This window comes from Xiphophorus couchianus, chromosome 1, assembly GCF_001444195.1.
Source record: "Xiphophorus couchianus chromosome 1, X_couchianus-1.0, whole genome shotgun sequence".
NCBI classification, from domain to species: Eukaryota; Metazoa; Chordata; class Actinopteri; order Cyprinodontiformes; family Poeciliidae; genus Xiphophorus; species Xiphophorus couchianus.
The window spans coordinates 24,129,967-24,153,311 of NC_040228.1; the positions used below are offsets into that span (position 1 = coordinate 24,129,967).

The following is a 23,345-nucleotide window of genomic DNA, read 5'->3' on the forward strand; positions in this document are numbered from 1 at the left end:
CCTTTTCTCTTTGCAGTGTCTCTAGATTGATGAATTTTCCTTTAAATTTAACCATTCCACTGTTGGTTTGATCCTGTGTTTTGGATCATTATCCTACTAGAACACCCAATTATTACCTTTACATTCTCCAGGCCTTTCAAAGAAAAACAGCCAAACAATAAGTGTAAGATTATCTTTTTAAATGTTTATTATTTCTTTCATGCTAAACCCACCTAGAGTGTTTGTTGCTGAAAGAAATCTTAACTTTATCTGACCAAAGCACACAGTTCTAGTTAAAGTCCATGTGGAGATAAGCTAACTGTACATTTATGTTTGTGATGGTAGGACAGATGAGGCTTTTTTCAGCTGTTAAAATGTCAGAACAAATATGCCACTTTGCCATCTTTTGAATCCCTTATCAAACTGTTAGTTGTGCATGTCGGTAGTCTAACTTTGAAGAAAAAACAAAATGGGCTAGTGTGTCACGTCATATTTTTACCCCTGAGAAACGGAAACTCATGAAGCACCAAGTAGTTCCTGCAAACTCTCAACTTTAACACATGAATTTAATTTAAAACTTGATACCAATATTTGCATTGCATGTGATAATATGCTGTTGAAACCAGATTTTTGCAAACAGTCAATTAAAATGTATGGAAACATTTGAATTTGAGAAAAGTTACAACAAAAAAAAGTTCTGGGCAAGTTTTCCAGCTTCAAACAAATAGAATAATTTGGGTAATTCCAACATAAAACTTGAAAAGTTTTAGATTCGACTTAAATGAGGGGAAAAACGACTGTATGTTTATTTATGGTGTGTAAATACAATTATTGTTTGCATCACCGTAAGTGACATTCTTACAATCTGAAGTTTTGTTTTTTAAAAATAAAAGCATTTAAGAACTCATTTCTGTGTAAATAACGATCACAAACTCATCCCAAAACTGAAACGGTGTACAGTGTCGGCTTTTTATTCTTCTGAAGGTCAACAAAGGTCAACTTGCATTTACATAAAAAGTTGAGGACCCTCAGGCAGCTTGTTTGGAGTGTTTGAACAACAAGTTGATTTACAGGAAATGCAAACCAATTAAATACAGTTAAAATATTATACAGCAAAGGGCAATAAATTATCCACAGGGTGAGTTAAATAGATAATTTTACAACCTTCAGTGCAACATGACATTATGTTAAAGCATTTTTACTGTTTAGTCAGAACCTTAAACTTCTTTGTTTTTTCATTATTATTTCCACACAGCAGCAATTTTCCATAATAAATACAGCAGATAACATTTCAGGATTACTTAATCCTCAAAAGGAGCTAAAAAGTGAAAATATTTTACCAAAATGAAACGTCACCTTTATCAAAGCTTCAATCTACTTCAAGAGCAGTTAAAACAAATTCTTACACCAATAAAAGTCAATGAACAATGACTGCAATGTGGAGAATTAAAAAAAAAGAACCAAAACCAAGGCACAGAAATGAAAAAGCAGGATGTTGCAGCAAATGGTCAGTAAATTGTTAAAATAATTCCTCATTAAAATTCCAAATATTTGATTGTTTCTCTCAAAAGTTGAGAATGGTACGATTTGATTTCCAGATGATGTCAACGAACCAGGTGACCGTCAGAATAAAGCGACTCTCTTGGATCACAGAGATGCCCCGACAATGAAATCCTTTATCGTAGAGTCATGCACTTTTATCGCTCCACCTGCAGTTTTCTTCATATAGCATTAATAGATTTAATGTTTTCAGGGGAATCTATGTTCAACAGGCAAAATCTTCACTAGTAGCAGGAGACACTATCGTAGTTAGAAAACACAGGACTCAAGCAGCAGCTTCACTGTGATTACTATACGTTTACACTAGAGCACAGAACTATTTAATCTGAAATGCATAATGTGAATTTTTGTTGATTAGCTGTGGTAGAGAATAAAGAGCAGAAAGACTGAAGTGCTAATGGAAGCTAATAAAATAGAGAAACAAGGAAATGTAGCGTTACTTTATCTAAATTCAACCTGTCAAAACACACAGCTGCATGCCAATAAAATCCATAATCAATAAAAAGTTCAGTTATTTCAGAAAATCATTTCAAAATATGAAACAGACTCATCTCACAAGACTTTATTTACTTTAATTTTAAGAATTATGGCTCATAACTAATGAAAATCCAAATCGTTTCTCAGAAAATTCTAATATTACGCAAGACGAATAAAAGAGCGAATCAGTTGTTGAGACAACAAAATGTTTTTGCAAAATATTAGCTAAAAGTTAGACGGAAGGAAAAAATGTTAAAAAAAGGTGACACTCTAACAAACCAAAACCTGGTTTAAAGCTTCAGTAGGTATAAAAAATACATTTTTTACATAGTTGTTGAAACCTTCGCTATATCCTGATAGATTATGAAACAGATAATCTGTGAAAATAAATAAATGAAATAATAATAATAAAAAAACTCCTCTGGCTCCCCCTTGTGGTCTTACTGCAATTTGCAGAAATACACCACTCCCAGTCAGAAAAAACAACAACCAATCAGAGACAGGAGGAGGGTCTTAGCAGTGTCAATCACACTTGTGTACACACCACTCAAAACTGCTGCTGTGCTAATAGCAGAGAAACAATCCAACATTACAGAAAAGCTACCAATTTGTCACACAGTGATCACCTTCATGCATTGATGCAGAAATTCTACTGGCTTTAGCAATTTTCCGAGAAACTGTTAGGATTCCATTAGCTTGAAGCAATAATCTTAAAAACCAAAGTTTTACTTTTTGAATTAATTAACTGAAACATATAAACTTCTTGATTTTTCTAATATGCTGGGATGTTTCATGTCGAGTGAGATTCTTACAGAAGATAACTCCCGAAAGCGGCTCAATGTTTAGGACATTAAATGGCTTTTTTCTTAACGAAGCTGCAGCCAGTAGCTGCGTTTCCATCAAACATAAAAATACACAAATTGAAATTACAAAAATTAATTTGCTTAATAGAGACAAGCCAATTTGGGATAAACTCAAATTTTTAGATAAAATTTTTGCGAGCTTAATTCACAAAACTGCAATGGAAAGACTTGTATTCGCATCACACAAGTCATGTGATCGACAACCGGATATTACTACTGGCAGAAACAATGAAGACGGCAGGAAATAGGAGGAAGATAAGTTTGTTTTTGGTTTTCGTGGACAATGCGCAGCTGGCTGGCTCCACCAGATCTCTCACAGCGTCATAAAAAGCTTTATCATTTGAAAATGTTAACTCTACAACTCTTCGGTAAAATTGCAAAAACTGCTGCACACGTAGCCGCTCCCTAGCAGAGGTTTGTCACTCCAACGTCTCCTCTGATGGCTGATAGATGGTGAGCGCTACCGGACGAATTTTTAATGACTTATCACATGAACAAACTTATTCAAAATTCTATTTATTCCAGGTGATTATGTTAATTCAATAAATTAAATGCATTTTCTCTTCCACAGGGTCTTTGCGACCAAGGCATTCACCAAGAGATCCATCTTATGTGACTTCCGTGGTAAAGTCACTAGTGCTGCTGAGGGCTTCCCCCAAAAGTTTGTGCTTATAAAGCACAATAATAGTCCTTTATAAGCCTGGCGGGCCACCAGGCTTTACATGTGCCCCCACCAGGCTAAGCATTGCTTATTTATTTCAGGTTTTTAAAAAAATGTTTGCCAAGGGTCCCTGAAGGCGAGAGAAAAATCATATATTTACTTTTTCCCAGTATGGGGACAAGGAACTCTGCATTAACTCTCAGGTCCACCTGAGCGAATGTCATCCGCAGCTGGCAACCTTTGGCCGAATGATGAACCATTCTTCCAAGAACTTTAATGTCAAATGTGTGTTAGCAAAGTTCCCAGGCCTAGCCGACCCACCTCGCCACTCGAGACATCAGGACGGGAGTGGAGATCTACATGTACTAAGGGGTGAGGAAGCAGCCGTTTGAGGGGGAGGCCAAGGGCCGATATCGGCTGGATGACCTCCCTCTCAAAAATTTTTTTTTTTTAAATCAAGATTTGCGCACATTTGTAATGGAAACGCAGCTAGTGTTGAACCAAAAGTCAGGCAGGAAATAGGCACCGGTCTGCATAGTTTGTAAAGTAAGACCTCCACTGAAGACTTCTCAAACTGTCAATCTGAATATTTATGGTTCTGACCTGAGTCGGTGACGTTATGGCTGATCTATTTCCACATAAAACAATCTTGTTTACTGACCTCTAGTTAAAGGGTGTAGCTGACAGGCAAGGAAAGTCAGAAGGTAAAAAAAGACAGGTGGGAGTTAAACGACAACAGCAAGCTCCACTTAGATCTGTCGGTAAATCTCCGCTGCTCATTTTAAGAAACGATCATTGGGTTTCCCCCAGTGCTTTATAAGCCTGGCGGGCCACCAGGCTTTACATGTGCCCCCACCAGGCTAAGCATTGCTTATTTATTATTTTTTTAAAAATTAAAAGTTTCTTTATGCATTTTTAAGACTTTATAGTTGGTGTTTTGGTATTAATCTTCCAATCTTTCAGTAACACATAATTACAAAGTGATATTTTCAAATTTTCTGTCAACTTTAAACATTTTTTAACTCAAAAATATGACGTGCCGCTGGATGAACGGCTGCCCTAGCGCCAAACCACCAGGCTTAGCCAGTTTTCTGGGGGAAAACCTGGAGCTAATGTCTTTCTGATGCAAAAGAAAGCCATAGAGCCCGGACAAGGTTGCCAGGTTAAAGGCAAGAGGGTGTGAGGACGTTAACGCCTCCAGAGAACAGATCACAGCCTTGAATCTGAGTCAGAGGATAGGAAATACTGTACAAGAAAGATTCTGTTTATGGAATAAATACTGTCGATGGTTCACCACAATATACCGCATTGAAAAAGACAAAACAGACACAGTCAATGAGAGAGAAATGAGCAGCAGGTTAGACTCTTCAGCCTCCTCCAGGATGCATGCAGGTTTCTCCACAGCAAGAGGCTGGGATGGAAGATTTTCTGTCTTTTTTTTAATCTTTTCAGATTTTTTTTCACTCCATGGCAGAGAGGGATTAATGCAGCGTCATATCTGGGATGGACAGGATGTCTCAGGTCAAGCAGGGAGGATGGAGGAATTAGCCAGGTGGAAGGGAAGTCACAAGATGAAGACTGGTCCTTATGGAGCAGAGGGGTTTTGGAGTGATGGTGGGAGTGTTTCAGCGCTACGGAAACAGGGGGAGACAGAGACAAAACAAAAACATTAAGTTCAACTTAATCAGAAAGAAAAGAACTGATAATATGAGTGAATGATAATGACAAGCAAATGTCCTACAGTTACTCGCAAAATCATTCTTACAACTTCCATGTTTTGGTTACAACCACAAACCTTAATGTATTTTATGAAGACTTTATGTGAAAAAAAGTAAATCTGAAGTATAAAGATAGAAATAGATAACTTTCATTCCAGCTCCACAAATAGAAACCTAAAAAAACTTTTTTATTCATGCTCGAACAATAAAGCCTCCAGTCACTAGGGGGCAGCAGCGCTCAAACAACATGTTCAACCCAGTAGAAGACGGAGCCTCCACCAGCACACCAGGGTACAGAGCTGACCGGAGGAGACGAGATACAGAAGTCTGTGGAACTAAAAAGAAAAATGTCGTAGCAAATTTTGCACACAAAAAAAAGTTACATACCTTTTTGAATGGAATAAGCTGATTATGCTAACAAATAACCAATGTTTACAGTTTTTAAAGTTACTCTTTAATCTGAAAATGCACATCCCAATGAATCATTTGCAACGTTTCTTGAGAATCACACAGTCTGAACAGTCATAAAAATTAAAAACTGAGTTTATAAATGGAATTTGTCGCTTTAAAAGACTTAAAGCAACACATTTAAGTTGCTACTGCTCATTTTTATATGAATCTGTGTTGATTGTAAGCAGAATGTTGGTGCCAGTAGAGAGAAATCATTTTAATTGTCAATAGGATTTAATTTTGGGGGGTCATGAAAGCCATGGCTTTTTTCTTGCAACTCCGTCCATAAACATCAGATCTGCAGTTCACCGAGAGTCACGTAAAAATTTTACAGAAGAGTAGAAGGAAATTGCAATACATGAAGCAAAACTAATATTGCAAATCACCCTGCAAAATAAAAAAGCCTCTCTGTAAAAGATGTTGAAGTATTAGTCATTTTGTGGGGTGAAAACTGTAGTTCCCTGAGATGTTTTGCAAATAACGGGCAAAAAATTTCAGCCTTTTGATGCATAAAGCCTAAGTTTGTAGAAATGAGTTGAGAAATTGTCTCAAATAAAGTCCCAATAAAACACATAGAGGTTTGTGGTTGTAATTTGACAAAATGTGGAAAAGTTCAAGTGGTATGAAAACGTTTACAAGTCACTACAAGCCATGCAACAATCAGCAATAAACCAATTAAACCTACAAATCTCTTGCCAAAACAAAGGTACAAAACAAAACAGAAGACATACAAAGCAGCTAATTTAACGTCTCATATATTTATAATACTTTCTAATCATAAAGCTGCTACTTTTTCTTGCGAGAGCATTTAGAATGAGAGCTCCGGGCCCTGGAAGATGCAGCCTGACTTTTATTACCACAGTTCCTGTTGGCAGCACTGTGTGATTCCTCTGTGCTTCTATTTACGGCAGTGGAAGATCTGCCTCTAGACTCTCTGCAGACTCCGCTCATCCTGGGCTTACCAGGCAGGTTGTGAGCAGACAGAGCCGCGACTGTTTGGGCCGCTGAGTGTCTGGAGTTTGGCTGTGAATGGGCCGACTCTGACGGCAACAAGTAGCTGCTAGCAGCTGCTCCTTGCACAGATTTTGACCTGTTCTGCTTCTTCCTCACAGAGGCGTCTAGGTGTGTTTTTGGGTCTGGGTTTTGCCGGCTTTCGCCCCATGCTTTAGCTGTGTTAGGATACACACGCGAAGCTTTAGAGGAGGTTAGATCATCAGCATGTGAAGAGGAAGCAGACTTCTGCCTGCTGGAAGAGGAAGAAGCAATGCGAGTTTTGATGAATGTGTCCTGGCGCACAGGGACCGAAGCTCTCCGGCCTGACGCAGCCCTTCGTCTATCACTCGAACTGACTGTTAAGTTACTGCTCAAAGAACTGGTGGAGTCTTTACGAGGCAGAGAACGTCTATGACTCACCTCCGTATTAAAAACATCACTGATACTACGACTTCTAATGAAGGTGGCATCTCTTGGGAGACCCCGGCCACCGTGGGACCGGCTGCTCGTGTGAAAACTGTTGTCGGAAGAAAGAGAAGAGGAGGTTCTTACAGGGCTTGTGTGGAGACTTCGGGTTAGAGCTCGCAAGTGGTGGGTGGCCGAGGCGGGGACGCTGCTGCCGAGGACGGGGCTGGCCCGCGGACTGCTCCTCAGCTGGGGCCTGCCGGGGCTGCTGCGGGGGCTGCGCGAGGCCCGGCCCGACTTGGCGGCTAGCTCCTTGGCCCGGGAGCGCCGGGGGCTGCTGTTCAGGCTGCGGGGGGCCTGAGGAGCCTCCAGATCCTCCAGGCGCTGAGTGAGGGCCAGTTTCTGCTGGATGGCCATGCGCAGGAGGGAATTAAGAGTCTTCTTCTCGTCCTCAGCAGCGGCAAGCTGCCTCTGCATCTCGTCCAGCTGGGTGACGTACTGATCGCACCTGAAAGACGTGGACAGGGTCAACATGCAGCATGCACAAACAGGCGGGCAGGAGCTCATCAAAAGGCACAGAAAAACAGTCAGGTTAAAGACAAAGTGAGTGTGTTACAACAAATACCAACTAGCACCGCAAATAAGACGACTTTTAGAATCTGAAATGTTGCTAATTACGTCGGAGAACTGAAACAACAACTTATGCTGCATTCAGACAAAATCTGATTTCTGAGCTGTCAAGGAGCATTTCCAACACAGAAAATGCTGCAGATGGAAAATCTGAACTTTTGCAGACGAACGCAGATCGTCAATCAATCTGAGACTTCGCTTTGTGACGTTATGGCCTGCAGAAGAATGCAATCGTGCAAAAACATTTCTAATTGCATTGTTTGACACCGACAAAAAAAAAGACGTTTTGATCACTTCAGGAATTTCTGAACATTCATGATTTTCTTCATACAAAACGAGGATTGAAATTAATGATGCCACATTTATAAAACCTATGATGCTACATATGTTCATCACCATCTTTAACAGCATTTTGTTGAGTTTTAGAGCCACAGACAAAACAAAACGAAGTAGGAAGGTGAACGGAGGGCGAGTAGTCCTTGTGCAGTTCTAGCATCCGTCCACATGGTGGCATCGCTAACCTAGGCTTGAATCAGAACCTTTTCCAAAGCTATAATCTGTTGGATCAGACTTCAGCTGGCCTTGATTACTGTCTGTTCTTGAATCCTTCTGAAGGATAATCAAGTAGCAGCTCATAAATGTCTGCAAAAAGACCAGACAAGCTGATACTTGTCCATGAACCTCTGAGCTCTTTAACGCCTGCTACATAAATAAAAATAAATAAATCTGAGAATTATGCATATTTCTAGTTTATTGCATTGGTGTAATCACTGCTTTCCAATTGAGCAGAGGAATTTATTGAGGGAAAGTTTGGTGATCTTGGTTTTGTTGAGTTTTACTCGCAAACGTTCGGACCTCTTCCGGACCTCCTCCCTAACATGACCCGCCTGAACCGGACAAATCGGCCCGTCCTTTTCCCCGCACAAGGCAGAGCATGTGGCTTATAATCTTCACGTGAAACTGTGGAGCGTGCACGGGTGTAATAAGACCAGTAAGCTCATTAACCATTAACGAGTGCTTTTACAAAGTATTTAGTGCTAGAAAAAACTTTTAAAAATATTTTGTCAGGTCTTATAATGGGTAATAAAAGAAATAAAAACCTTACCTGCTGGCAAACATGACTCTGAGAGACGAGAAGGTGGCAGCGTCCTCCTTCAGGGCTTTGAGCTCATTCCTCAGTTTCATCATGGTCTCCGACACCATGCTCTTCTCCGTCTCATACTTGGTTTTCAGATTAGACAAGGCCAACTCAGCCGTCTGCAACGACAAAAACAAAAACGACCTCAAGATCAAACATTTAAACAAGGTTTGTGCACCTTTCACACAGTAAAACTCAAGCAAATGAAGGTGTTCAAACTTTTCCAGCACCAAATTTAGTTATAAACAAATGAACTAAAGAAAACAGTCCCAATTCAACATATATGATATTATTTATTAATGTTAATATTTTTGATAGTACTCTACAGCATAATTATGACTAAAACATAACTAAATTTTATGTTTTGAAGTATCTCACACACACCTCAAATACCAGACTGATCCAAGAACAAAACATTATTCAACAAAAAAAATCCCCCAATTTTAATAACTTTGTTTAACCTATAAAATATATTCAACCTTTATTTCAATTATAGGGCTCAATAAGTCTATTAGGAATAATAGATATCCATTACATTGAAACAAATCGCCTTATGGTAAATTACCTTCTTGCTCAAATTAAATGCTTAAACTCAGCATTCAAAGTTACAAATAAAATTTAAAAAAAACATTTTCCCAGGTTCTCTGGCATTTAGCAAATAGAAATAATTTTGGTAACTTTAACTACACAGTGACAAAAAAATGTGTGTGCGTCTTTATCGGCTGTATAAAAATATCTGGTTTTAACTTTAATGTTTTCAAAATTTAGGCATTTGATCAAACCGATTACGTTTAAAACAAAACCGAGCAGTTTGATCACCAAACACTTTCAAGGACTTTTAACAATAATCAAGCACTTTCCTAATCTTGAAACATCAAATTGAAAAGCAGCTGTACGAACCTTGAAGTAAGAAGTTTTTAATGGTTTCATTCGCACATTTAAAAAAAATAAATATATATATATATATATATATATAATGCAACAACAATATTTGCCTTTCTGAGACTTTACCAACAAAGCAGCGGTGCATTTCTTTAACAGTGTGGTTTTGGCATTAACACAAACTAAGCTTTTTATCTGAATTATTTGGCAGAAGTTCTGCGAAAAAACAGTTAAAAAACTGAAGCAAACAAATGTAAAAAAAACTAGTGAAAAATATGATAAACGACCAAACGACTAAACCAGAGTCGTTTATTTCAGTTCAGACTAAAAATAAATGAATGCCGTTTGACTGACATCAGGAAAAGCAGCGGGTCGCTTCTTCAAACAGAACATTAAGGCGTTCTGTTGGTACCAGAATAACAGGACAATGCTAAGCTAAGCAGGAATCTGCATCACTCCAGTGATGGTAAAGACAAACCAAATCTAATGCAGTATTATGAATATTTTATTATAGACGAACCGGAGTCCTGAGCCCAGTCTGTCCCAGTAACAGCATCATCAGTTTAACTGTGTGACGCGAAAATAAACATGGAATATATCAATTCCAGACAAAAGCGTCACCTGGGGAGTGTTTGGAGTAACCGAGAGAAACGACAGAAGTAGGTCAGATGAGATAAACGAGTGGAGGAGACAGCGGGCTTAAGCTCTGGAAAGTCTAAAAATCATTCAGTATTCAAAATGCTAAGGAAAAGGGAAAGTCACTGGCCCCTTTATTAGGTACACCTGATGATGGTGATATGCATATTAGCCAATCAGATGGCAGCAACTTAATGCATCCAACATGGTGAAGTAGAGTGATACGGCTTATTATGCTTCCTGGAAGAGATTATGATACGTCTATGGCAGTCTTTTTCAAACTGTGCTCCGCGTTACAACTGCTAATTTGCCATTTGTTAGCTCAAAGTGTGACGCTACAGTTAGCTTACCAAAGGATTGCGTTTAAAAATAATAATGGATAAATGACTGAAGACAGAGTCACTAAAAAGAAAGCCTGAAGATTATGGTGGAAAGTTTCTCAGGATGAGTTGTAGAATTTTTGTTTTTGAATGCTTTTATGATAAATAGCATTGAGGCGGTGAGCAGCGCTGCGCCCCACGCTGACTAACTGCATCTTAACACCTAAAATAACATTATTTATGTTCGGCTATCTACTGGCTGAAAGAAAATGTTTGTTTTTGCCAACACAACTCAAGTCTATTTTTCTTTTCTTATGCTTCTAAATTACAAATAGTCCTAAAATGCTATTAGTGCACACAACACTTGAAGTAAAGAACTTTTTACAATCCATACTTTCAGAATCTGTAAATAACTCAAAATGACTTGTTCATGGTTTTATTGCAAAACCCTTCACATTTGGAGGAACAATATTAGTTAAGAGACAAAAATTTTAATTTCAGGTTGTATATATTAAGATGTTGCATTATTGTGGGGGTAATTTCAGGTTAGGTGGTCCGTGAATGTGTATTAAATGGGGTAAAGTGGTCCTCAGCCTGAAAAAAAGTTTGAGAAACACTGGTCTATGGGTTATACATAATGCGTTCATCACATTTCTGCACAAAAGTTTAGCCTGAATTGACGGATAATGCTGCTGGAATAACCAAATAGCCTAAGAGACGAGGAAAAGCGCTGCAGCTTCGTTTACCTGCTTGTTTGCCTTCAGGACAGTACGCAGGGTTGCAATCTGCTCTCTCTTTGTGCTGAGAAGGGATTTGAGTTTTAGGACTTCCTCCAAAAGGCTTTCGGTATCCCGCTCCGACTCCTCGCTGCTGCTGAGCCCAGAGTACGGCATCGCTCCTCTCTGACGGCAAAGGTCCACAGCCACCTGAGTGGACACGCACACAGGGATAGAGAAAAGTGATTTAATGGATTTCTTTCTGCTTTGCTAAATCTCTTGCACTTCTGCAACAGTTTAAAATAACAAATCACTATATTATTTACAATATATTCAGCAACAACTTTCAAATTTCTAGAGTAGAGGTGGGCAATTTGGACTACGTTTCGTCATTATATTTTGTACTGTTATTGTGATAAAGATAAATGTGACAATAAGAACTATTCATTACTTCAATCCATAACAATCCTGACAATATGTACAGTTTGAACATTAATTTGAATTTATCTCGACAACGATTACATGACAAGAAATCTATCACGATACATGACAAGATAAATGCCCACACTCAGTTGTAGAATTAATTTGTGTATGGAAATCTTTTTCACGTCAGAGAAAGAACTAATACAAGCTTTCCAGTGTTTCAGATAATGTCTGCTCAAAGGATTGTGTTTTCCTGAGGCCACAACTCAACTTTGACCCCTGGTAATCCAATCCATTCAAACAAACTCACACAGGCACGTGTCAGTACAGCCCTGAACCGGCGCTGGATTTGAGAGGCGCTCAAGAACATTTGCTGTCTGAACACAATGTCAGGTTCAAGGAAATCTGTACAGGGGAAAAAGCTTTCACTCTGAATATCAGCCTGGCTTTTAGTAGCAGTCAGAAAATAAGATTTGGAAATGATTTATTCCTGTTTGTAAGAGGTGAGCTGGTGCTGCCAACAAGGTTCAATCCTGGGAACCCTCATATTTACCATCTACATGCTACTTTACAATGTCACCAGGTGACTCTGAACTCATACAAGCACCAAAAAGATGCTTAGAACAAATCAATGTGTGGATGTGACATAACTTTCACCAGATACCATAAAAACTGAAGTTATTATCTGTGGACCTAAAGAGGAACAATCTAGAGTCAATGCACTGCTTCAGTTATCACAGTAATTAACTAGAGATCTGATCTGAACCTTCAGAGCCACATAGAGATGGTTACAAAGTCAGCCTTCTATCACCTGAAGAACAGTTCCAGGAATAGAGGACTAATGTCTCAGCGAGATCTAGAGAAACTCATCCATGCGTTTATCTTTAGCAGCGTTGATTACTGCAACAGTGTCCTTGCAGGTCTGCCTGAAAAATCAGTCCTCAGCAGCAGCTGATCCTGCAGTCTTCTGGTTCTGCTCTGAATCCCCAAAACCAGAACCAAACATGGAAAAGCAGCATTCAGCTTCTATCACCACAAATCAAGAAATCAGCAAAACAGCTGAAACACTGAGTTCCTCTAAATCAAGGCTAAACAGCCACCAGTTTAGAGCTGGCTTTGATTCATAATAACTGGAACACTGATCAATATATTTTATGTACATCTGCTTGATGATTTTAATATGTGTATTTCTTGTTTCATAATTGACGACTGATGTTTTTATGATGTAAAGGACTATGAACTGCCTTGTTGCTGAAATGTGTTGTACAAATAAACGCTGCCCTCTTACCCTGAGGTGCTTGATCTGGCAACGGATGACAGCAACCAGGTTGGACACATTGGACGGGTCCCTGAAATCCAGAGTGGGGGACCCGGGACAGGTCAGCGAGTCTGCGCTGGATCCTGCGCTGTCCACCTCGCCCATGAACTGCAGCGCCGCAGCTTTGGAGATGAACATGTCGTTTGCCCGAGGCTTCTTCTGAGCGTTGTGTTGGGCGAAGACGTGGTGTGACCTTCGCACTCCTCCTCCGCCACCACCCCTAGCACTGTCCCGGTAGTAGTCCAGGGTGACCCGTTTGGGTGTGATGTTGTTGCACACACAGATGTGGTGGTAGAGGTTGGACAGCTCCTCAGAGAAAGCCAACAGCTCCTCCTGAGCGACGCTCAGATGCCCTTCAGAATCGATCGCCACTTTCCGCGTGGCTCCGATCTCTTTCTCCAGCTCGCCGATGCGTTCCTGATCCTGCTTGCTGGACTTGATGCACTGTCGGATCTTGTCGGCCAGCTCCTGGGCCTCGCCCCGCCATCGCTCCTTCTCCTGCTTGTATCTCTGCTCGAGGGTGTTGTACCGCGCGCCCGCCTGAGAGAGTTCGTCTCGCAGCTTCAGGAGCTCTTCGCTGGCCGCGCGCATTCGTGCCTCCAGCACCTCTTTGCTCTTAGTGTCAACCTCGTAGTCGAACCCCTCACTGCCGTCCTCTCCAGTTTCCACCTTCTGCCTCTCCTCTGCCTCCGGGTTTGGATGCGGACTACTTTGCGCGGCTTCCAGCTGCTGAGTGAGAGCACCAACCTTGTCCTCCTGCTGACTTAGAGCCTGTTTGGACATCATCAGCTGCATTTGCAGTTCCTCCACTTTGCTACCCAGGCTGGATTTCTCCCTTTCTGTCTGAAAATACACACAAATACACAAAAAACATTTTAAAATGGTCCTGGGCCAACCAAAATTAGCCCCAATGAGCCGCAAACTGAGGGGACGTGGCTAGACGCCTGTCAATCATTCTGAGCCGTGACAGTAACGCTGAATGGGGCTGTCAGAGGTTAGCCCTTTGGAAAGAACCGGGATTTTCCCCAGGCAGTTTGACACCAGATTCAGGATAACCGCCCTCTGCTGGCTGGCGGCTAAACTACAACACTAAAATAACCTCTAAGCGAATGTCATCAGTAGAAAAAAACTCTAGCCACTCATAGTTTTCATTCAAATAATTCAAACTGACTTTATTTATTTTAAGAAAACAAAAGGATGATTTCTCAGACCTCCCCTCCCTCTTCCTCTTGATGCATTTTTAATGCAGATCCAGAGACCAAACATCTGCTAGACAGGAGCTTTTAAACCCAAGCCCCCAACTTAAGTGCATCATACATAATGTATTTCCTCCAAACAAAGAGAAGGGACAACTCAATATGTTCTTAATTATTCGAGACACATTCTCTTAGAAGGAAGCTGCGTTGACAATAACTAGGAGTGGACTAAGATTTCTCAGTGAAGCAGTTGTTACGCAACAGTGCAGCGGATGTGGTTTCCAACAGGAAGTGCCAGCTAACAGCTTAGTCACACAGACTAAATGGTGCTGAAACTCCCTCACTCGGGACAATAATGGATGTTAGTATTTAACTGAACCTGAACAGACAAAGAGGAGTTTCATCTAAAATCTACAGATTTATGAGATTAGTGATTTGTTTTGGTAGAGACAAGATGTCAAGTGCAAGCTAATGATTAGACACAAGTACTCATTTAAGATGAATGAACAGGTGTGTTTTTATTCAAAAGTAATGTGCTCAGCCCTAGAGTATGATAGTGTGAAAAAATATTTGATCCCCTTCTTTTTTGTCACTCTTACATATTTTAAACTACAAAACACACCATCATAAAAGATAAAAAAGAAAACCATCAAGAGAAACATAAATCAGCCATTACTGAACCAAACACTAATTTAGTATTTTTATTTAAATATGTTGTATTTTGTATTTTCCAGGCATAATGCCATTTTATTGCTCAATCAAGAATCTATTATTTTAAGCTAGTGTAAAAATTCTGCATATACCAAACGTGACTTAAAAGTAATTTAATGAATTGAAATTGGGCTTCTGTCTCTTTAAGAAGCTCCTGTTCTTTCCGACACTCCACCTTCAGCACGTCACCACAACAATGCTCCTCCATGATGCCGTTTACCACTGTTCTTAGGAGCTCAGTGACAATAAGAAATATGAATTGTTTCTTTTTTAGGTAACTCTATGGCTTTAACTGTGTGTCACAGCAATTATAGCCCCGCAAACACAAATGCTGTTCTTGAAAAACATTCCTATGTCCTAAATAAGATTATTTAGTAAAATTATTATAATATGAAATTTACCATAAAGCAAGATGAACGATACAAAAAACACTCACACCTAGTTCCACCAGGTGTTTACTAATTAATGCTGCCGCTAGTCTGCAGGAGCTGAGAGGGGAAGGCGCGGTGGGAGGTTTTCTGTGGGGTGGAAGCTCCAAGAAGGGGTTCAGTGGAAATAACTTTGTGAGAGCAAGTGTTCAGGCACCCAGGGTTTCCTGCTGGGTGTAATATAAGCCTGGCGGGCCACCAGGATTTACTTGTGCCTCCACCAGGCTAAGCATTGCTTATTTATTCAAGTCTTTTTTAAATGTTTGTATTTTTTTAGACTTTATAGTTGGTGTTTATCTTCCAGTCTTTTAATAAAACATAATTATCAAGTGGTATTTTAAAATTTCCTGTCAACTTTAAACAATTTGTAACTCAAAAACATGACAGGCCGCTGGCTGAATGACTGCCCAACTACCGGGCTTAAAGGTTTAAGGATACCCCAAACATGAATGAACTTTTTTGATGAAGAAATGGCATTATAACATGACATAAAGCTCAAAAAGGTGGATTTTACACAATACTCCACCTCTAAAACTCAATGGGAAAGTTTTTTTCAATATCATTAAGGTAATATTTGTATGAGTAGTAAGGCTGGTTCTGTTGCATACCTGTAGCAGCTGCTGTTTTAGTTTCTGACTGTCTGAAAAGTGCAGCTCACTCAGCAGGTCAGACACCAGGCCTGAGGCTGGAGGACGCAGGAAAACGTCGCTGTTGCGCGGCGTGGAGTAGCGATGGACGAGGCCGTTGCTTTTGGAGCTGGGTGCAGATCCGTTGGTGTGACTGCTGTCCTGGGTCTCTTCCTGAGCGTCGCCCTCCCCCCCGCGGCCCTCCTCCTGGCTGTCATCCAGCTGGTCCAAATGGAGCTCCAGGTTCCCCACGGAGTCGAACGGGTTGAGGGTCAGGGCAGAGAGCTCCCGCCGTAGACTGTTCTTCTGCTCCCGCTCCTCCTTCAGCGCTTCCAGGGCCTCGTCCAGCTGCCGCTCTGCGATCTCCCTCAGCCTCGCGGCTTCATCCAGCTGCGCTCGCAGCTCATCTTGCTCTTCGTTCTTCTGGGATAGCTCAAGCTTTATTGATTCAAACTCCACCTAAAAGCAGAGAACGTATGTATTTTCTTTAAATAGAGCTAAAGTTTCACCCAACCAGAAATTCTCATATTTCTCCTTACTATTATCTTAAAAAACATTACAAATTTTACTCTTTTCAGGCTCCAACAGACAGACACAAAGGTAAACAGATGGACTTATGTAAGATTTAAGGATGTAGAAATGGAAAAATTGGCAAACTAATTAGTGTTTGGCCAACAGGTGGAAAAAGAGACGGATAAATAAATTAATTTATGTCTAACTGGACAGACGAACAAATGGACATACAGAACTTTAGACAATTAGATTTAGGAATATAATCTGGAAATTTAAGTATTTTCCCAAACTCTGTGTCTGTTTTCTAGATCCATTAAATGCCAGGGAAATACTTAAATTCCAGTTTTTGGCAGACTGCTTAGAGAGCTCCTTTCTTGTTGGCGAAATATGTGGCTAAGACAAAACGTATGAGAAGACATATCTTATTGTAGCAACACTTTGACGTGTGCTGCAGTTGGTTCATCCAGTTTATTTAAAACAGAACTAAGGGAGCAAGGACAGATAAACAGAGTTTTCCCAGGTGGAAATCCTTGTAAGGTTGTGTAAACACATCAGACCCAGCAGGCTATTTAAAGCAAACCCACATCTGTATAAATAAACCCCAAACACATTTTAAATATTATCTGCAATCTTGCTGAGCTGTTTAAGGACAGAGCTGTAGCTGGAAAGCAGCTAACTGCTTAGCAGCAAACGATTGTTTTAGTAATCGATTATTCAGACAATCGGATTAAAAATTTGTCACATTCCACAGGTTTCTCATTTAACCACCTTTTTGATACAATATTAGAAATATATTAAAATATACAAATAAAATAGATAAATTGCTTTTAACACCAATAAATGTGAAACAACTTCTTGACTAAACAAAATAAATTCAAAGAAAACATAAACACATTTTGACAAACTTAACATCTGTAATATTATTAAAATAAAACCCTGCTACATACACACAATTAACACAAACTCAACAGGCAACGGGAACAAAAATGGCAAAATGACAACTGACCTGGTTTTCCTTTAGCACAGACACTTGTTTCTGTAAGGAGATATTTTCTTCCTCCAGCTCGCCGTTGTCCTGTAGCTGACGCAGCTCACGTACTTTATATTCCTTCATTTCATCCCTCAAATGGTTCTTCTCCGCTTCCAGACATTCACATTCCTACAGAACATAGGAAAACTTTCAATTCAGACTGGAAAGTTCATATATTGATTAATTAACTGAATACAAGAGGCTCCGACAGGATTGATTGGTGGATACACAGCGTACCTTCTTAAGCTGGATGGAGAGCCCCCCCAGCCTGTCGAGCTCGGCGTGGGCGTTGCCCAGAGCAAGACGCGTCTGTTTGAGCTCAGCCTGAACTTCCTCCATCCGGGTTGCCATGGCAGCCTCTTTGGAGGCCGTCTCCTGCAGCAGGCTCTCTTCCCGACACTCTCCATCAGCAGCTGCACGCTTCTGGCTGCTCACAGAATCTGCAAAAGCCTTTACACAAACAAAAGAAGTAAAAAATGGAGGGAAACCGTGAAGTATCTCACAAGCATCTATGTGAAATAGTCACCGAGTTGATGGATGAATCAAGGACAACTCAAAGTTATCCTAGATTCATAAAAAAGATAGGAATAAACGCAGACTTTAATAGTCTTGTTCCTATCTATGGTGCTCTAGAAACACAGTAAAAGCCTAATGCTTGGCTTATAGCTGCATAATGCATCTACTTGCAGCTTTGTATAATCAGGAAGCAGAACACTGATGGCTACTGATGAAATAAACGCTGAAAAATGTTTCACTGGAAAGCGCTTTGTTGTTACATAATAATGCTAATTGGAGGCACTAGCTCACACTGCTTTCCTTAAATCTTGAATATCCAAGAAATTGTGTTTAAGCCGATTATGAAAGAATTAAAATTCTGTAAGCTTGTGACCCTTCAGAAAGTGCTTGTCCTAACATGGAGTTTGAAAAATACCTTTATGTTTCTCTGCAACATTTATTACCAAGAAAGGCTTCAACTAATGATTATCCTGACAATTAATCACATAAAAATAAATTGTAAAGCTTCTTCTGACAATTGTTATTTCAATAATTTGTTGATTAGTTTTTGGATCAACTAATTGATAAAAGGATAGCGAAAGGTGGTTAATAAGAGATTTTTCTTTATGCAGAATTTGAACCAGGTGAAGCAAAATCTGACATTTGAGAACTTTTAAGTATAAGATATTTACAGACGAAGGGTTTTTTGTTTATCTTCAATGCAAAATGTATACATTTCAGGGTTTCCACCAGTGCATTATAAGCCTGGCAGGCCACCAGGCTTTACTTGTGCCCCCACCAGGCTTAGTATTGCTTATTTATTTAGGTCTTTTTAAAAATGTTTGCATTTTTAAAGACTTTACAGTTGGTGTTCAGGTATTAATCTTCCAATAACACATAATTATCAAGTAATAGTTTCAAATTTCTTGTTAACTTTAAATATTTTTAACTCAAAAACACGACTGGCTGCCCTAGCGCCCAACAACCAGGCTTAGCAAGTTTTCTGGAGGAAACCCTGATTTTTTTTCCCAGTTTTAGCTTATTTACTACTCTGGGTATAACTCTTCATAAAGTTTACAGTATGTTGATTTCCCTCACATGCTAGTATGCTAGTGTTTCAGATTATTTCTGAACTCAAGGGTCTAAAATACACACATTAATAAAATGTATTAGGAATGGCTGATCAAACAGTTGGGATTGGCCCTTTTAAACAAATGGTACTGAAGTCCAGATGAAACTTAACTCCCACTCCCAGTTGTCTGGGATTCTGTTGGCCGCACCCCCAGTGTGTTATGTATGATGGACATTTTTTAAACACCATGGAGTATTTTCTTTTGCACATAAAGTAAAATTGTGCAAAATGTTACCTTATTTTAATTTTTTGCCCCAAAAAATTTAGTATTTGTTACCCGTTACTATTCATATTGATGGGAATATGCCAACTTGTCAACAAATCAAGTCAAAAACAGAGTAAAAGCCAGTGGAAATCATTGTTAGCAAGAGCAAAACACTAATGTTCTGTTCTGTTCGCACTACGAAGCAAGATTTTCTGAGTTTCCAGTCAGAACCAACCAACAGCCAACAGGAATGCCACTAGAGTTCAGGATTCCTCCTGGGAAAGTGAGAGCTCGCAGGGAGACACAGAGTTTACTGTTTGCATCTAATTAAACCCATAAAGCTGTACAATGTGTTTCTGAACAAACGGTGGACATCCTGATAATCCTATCCTCATGATGCCTCAGACATTACATGACAAAGTTTAATTTCCTTTTAGGCCACAAATGAAGACAAGCTTTTATTTTAGAGGAATAATTCCTAAAGTATAATTAATACAAATTTAAATCTATGACTCATAAAGGTGCAAATATAAAGAGGAAAAAGAGGAATTTTTAAACGGCTTTGAGAAACGCTGCGAGCCGCTCCTCAGCTGTGAAAATTCAAATTATCAGTAGGAGTAGTGACATAGCACCGTTATGTTATTTGCATTTCTGCCAACATTGTAGAATTAAATTATCCCGTTGGCTTATAGTTATATCACACAACAATATTTATAAATGGAGGATTACTGACTTTTGAGTCTGGGATTAAAAGGTCATGGAAGCACATCACTGTAAATTTATCACCCATGCTGGATCAAATGATTATGTCATCATTGAGAAAATTCACCTTGGACCTTTTAGTTAGAGTTTGTTGATGGTTGCATCATTTAAAACATTGATGGCAAACACATTCGTCTTACCTCTCTGAGCTGCTGCAGCTCCAGCTTTAGGGATTCGTGTTCCTCTTCCAGTTGCGTGTGTTTCATCTTGAGGGCGGCGCTTTCTTCTAACACCACCAGCCCGTACCGAGCGGCCTGCAGCTTTTCCTCCGTCGCCTCTTGGAGCTCCAGCGTGAGCCGCATCACCTCGGCCTTCATGTCGCTGCTGCCCATGTCTGTTTCCACATCCTCCTCGACCTCTCCACCCGTCGGGTCGGCATCCGTCTCCAACATCTTTACCTGGTCTCGCGCTTATCTGCCGACGATCCGCTGCCACACCCTCACTCCTCTACCCTCATAACCACCGCCCTGCAAACGAGAGGCATAACATTGACACCTGGGATGGTTCTGTTGCCAACAACGCTAGACAGGTTTTCACAAATTGTCTGTAAACCACCCGCCAAGCCATCCGCAAATGTAGGTAAAAGCTCTGCCATGCAAAGAAGAAACCATATGCGAACGCTGCGGTCCTGAGACAAAGCTGATTTAAAAAGAGTTTGAGTGGAAACGTGTTGTCTGGTCAGATAAATCAAAAATAAATTACGGTACAATAAAAAAATGCCTGCATATCTGGTGGAGCACATCAAAAAAGGTAACATTAGTTGCACCATGGTTTTACAGTTCATTAGTTGGGTTTCAAGGAGTTTCCTCCACTATAAACTCATAGTAAGCCTGCAGGAATAAATCAACCACATGATAAATTAAAACAAACTTGATCATTTCCATTTGCACGACTGATTGTTTCCGTCTCTTTCTACCAAAGACCAAAGGCTCCAGTCTGGTGCAATGGTCTCAACTAGCCTCCATTTTGGGGTAAAATTGTGTTAACAAAGACTTCAGTATCTATTTCATTTGTTGTTTTGTTTATTTATTTTAGATATAAAAATTTCCTCCAGTTCTAGTGTTAAATGTTTGCTAGAAAGTAAAAATTTGTTGCTCTTTGAGAGGGTGTACTTGCATTATTATGACATTACCATTATATTATTTGAAAATTGTCTCAAAACAACAATATTAACATTTAACATAATAACTTCTGGGATTATTTAACATCCAGCAAAATGTATTATTGTGACAGGTTTACCAATTTGCTTCTTCAGATCCCAGACGTTTGTAGACAGTTGTTAAAAACGAATTTAAAACTTCAAAACCAAATAAGCTACATTTTATTATTATTATTACATTTTATTATTTAATTTGCAAATCGTTTCATTATGTTTTATGTATAGCTTACACAGTGCCTCAACTTTACTAGAATCGCAAACATGAACATTGTCAATAGTTGAGTTAGGAAGCGTTTTAACTTGAACCTCTGCTTGGTGAGGCTAAAGTCTAAAATTACCAAACTGTAAGCATTTCATGTCCATCTCATGTTTCTGCGCTGACTCTGCTTATGCTCTCATGTAAAACTGAAGGGTTTGCGTTCAGAGACAGCACATTAGACTCGTTCAAATTATTTAAAGCTCGGTATGAATGACTCCTGTGATCATCAGCGACAGACAGACAGAAACTGGATCCCATTATTGCAGTGAGATGGCTGAGCTCAATCCTCTCGCATCTGCCTGGCTTCCAAACTATGGAATTACAGATGCCGGTTACAGAATAAAGTATTGTTTATAAAAACAAACAAACAAACAAACGTGGATTTATGTTTCTTTGACGTGGGGAGTCGTCGACACCCTTCGACCGAAGATGGGTGTAGCAGCTGCCCCGGTTGTTGTCCAGCGCCCAGATGATGTAGTTAGTTAGTCCTCCTGAAAGCATCTAATGCTACCAGCTCACGAAGCAGTCTCTCTTAGTATCAAATACAAGAACTCAATCGTATGTTACTGATTTTCTTAGACTAACCTGTTATATAAATGATAAGAGATAGCCTGACAGGGATACAGAACCGAACACGACACCGGTACAGAGAAACAGGACACTGCCCAGACTGTTAGCATCGGTTGCTTAGCTTAATGTGATCTACACAGCAAATGAAGCCATAATGTTGACTTACTGGCAGAGTTTGGAGATCAAGCATCTACATCTGATACGTTTTCAAAGCAGAGGACTAACTAAACTAAACAGAGATCTCTATCTCTCTATCTCTCTCCCAGCTGAATCCTATCAGACAAGCTAATTAGCCCGGACAGTCAGCCATCAGTAGCCAAACTACGTACTCACCTTGCTGTTTTATTTCAACGGTGGAGCTCGCTTGCCGCCACAAAACCGCCACCTTGCTCCTTCCAGAGGAGCGCTCAGCAACAGCGGTCTCCTGATCACGTTAGTTAGCGGCGGTACCAGGTTTGGTTTAGCGAACAGCCGCTCCCCTTCCTCCCAACCCACCTGCTTCCCTCGTTTCGCCGAGGGGTCGAGTGTCAAGCGCGCGCTGAAAACGTGAGGGCACAGCGGCGCCCCCTTATGTACCACCAGGGTACTGCAGATAGAACCGCAGAGTTTTAATCTGTGATCGGTTCCGAAATTTGAGTAAACGTACTTGAACTTTTAATGTTGTTAAGAGAAGTTCTGAACTGCATGTGAATAAAGAAGAACACAAAGTGCACGTTTATTTGTATATTTACTTTTAGGAGTGGTTTTAATTTTTCTGTTGACTTCGTTAACTAATATTATAATGAAAGTATTGATACTCTTGTGTGAAATTTATGAATAATCTACAGACACGTCAAGAATGCATGTATCCCATTTAATTCTGATGTTTAGCCAAAAATACACTGGACACAGATACACACCCACAGTTTATGTTAAAGTGAGACTTTTGGTTTCACGCTACTGAGCCTTTTGTGCCATTTCAAGTGAAGACAGTAACACTATAACCTCTTCTAACATGCACATTAACTACTGTAAGCATTACTTTTATAAGTTACACACTGAAAAATGTTTAAATGTGTGCCTGAATTTGTTATTTAGTAATTATCTTATT

The 23,345-nt window shown here is 39.9% G+C and overlaps 1 protein-coding gene across 2 annotated transcripts; it reads right to left on the reverse strand.

Moving 5' to 3' along the window:
- Positions 1-3,651: 3,651 nt before the first annotated feature.
- On the reverse strand, positions 3,652-22,795 carry LOC114155060 (protein bicaudal D homolog 2). 2 transcript variants are annotated; one of them, XM_028034767.1, is made up of 10 exons: positions 22,589-22,795; positions 20,408-20,734; positions 17,911-18,123; positions 17,650-17,802; positions 16,113-16,589; positions 13,140-14,012; positions 11,459-11,638; positions 8,842-8,993; positions 7,254-7,614; positions 3,652-5,171 (listed from the first exon to the last, which is right to left on the reverse strand). In XM_028034767.1, the coding sequence occupies exons 2-10, from the start codon at positions 20,657-20,659 to the stop codon at positions 5,166-5,168; spliced, it is 2,667 nt and encodes an 888-aa protein (XP_027890568.1). In that variant the 5' UTR covers positions 20,660-20,734; positions 22,589-22,795; the 3' UTR covers positions 3,652-5,165. The 2 variants fall into 2 exon arrangements, with proteins under 2 accessions (XP_027890568.1, XP_027890655.1); XM_028034854.1 differs by lacking the exon at positions 7,254-7,614.
- Between the last annotated feature and the right edge of the window lie 550 nt (positions 22,796-23,345).

What these genes read in the sequence shown, in the direction of transcription:
- LOC114155060 (XM_028034767.1), bottom strand. Translation starts at nt 20,659, where the DNA reads ATGTTGGAGACGGATGCCGACCCGACGGGTGGAGAGGTCGAGGAGGAT. An exon ending in TAAAACAGCAGCTGCTACAG is followed by an intron (nt 14,013 to 16,112) that starts GTATGCAACAGA and finishes GTGTATTTTCAG; the next exon opens with ACAGAAAGGGAGAAATCCAG. An exon ending in GCCAGATCAAGCACCTCAGG is followed by an intron (nt 11,639 to 13,139) that starts GTAAGAGGGCAG and finishes GTGTCCACTCAG; the next exon opens with GTGGCTGTGGACCTTTGCCG.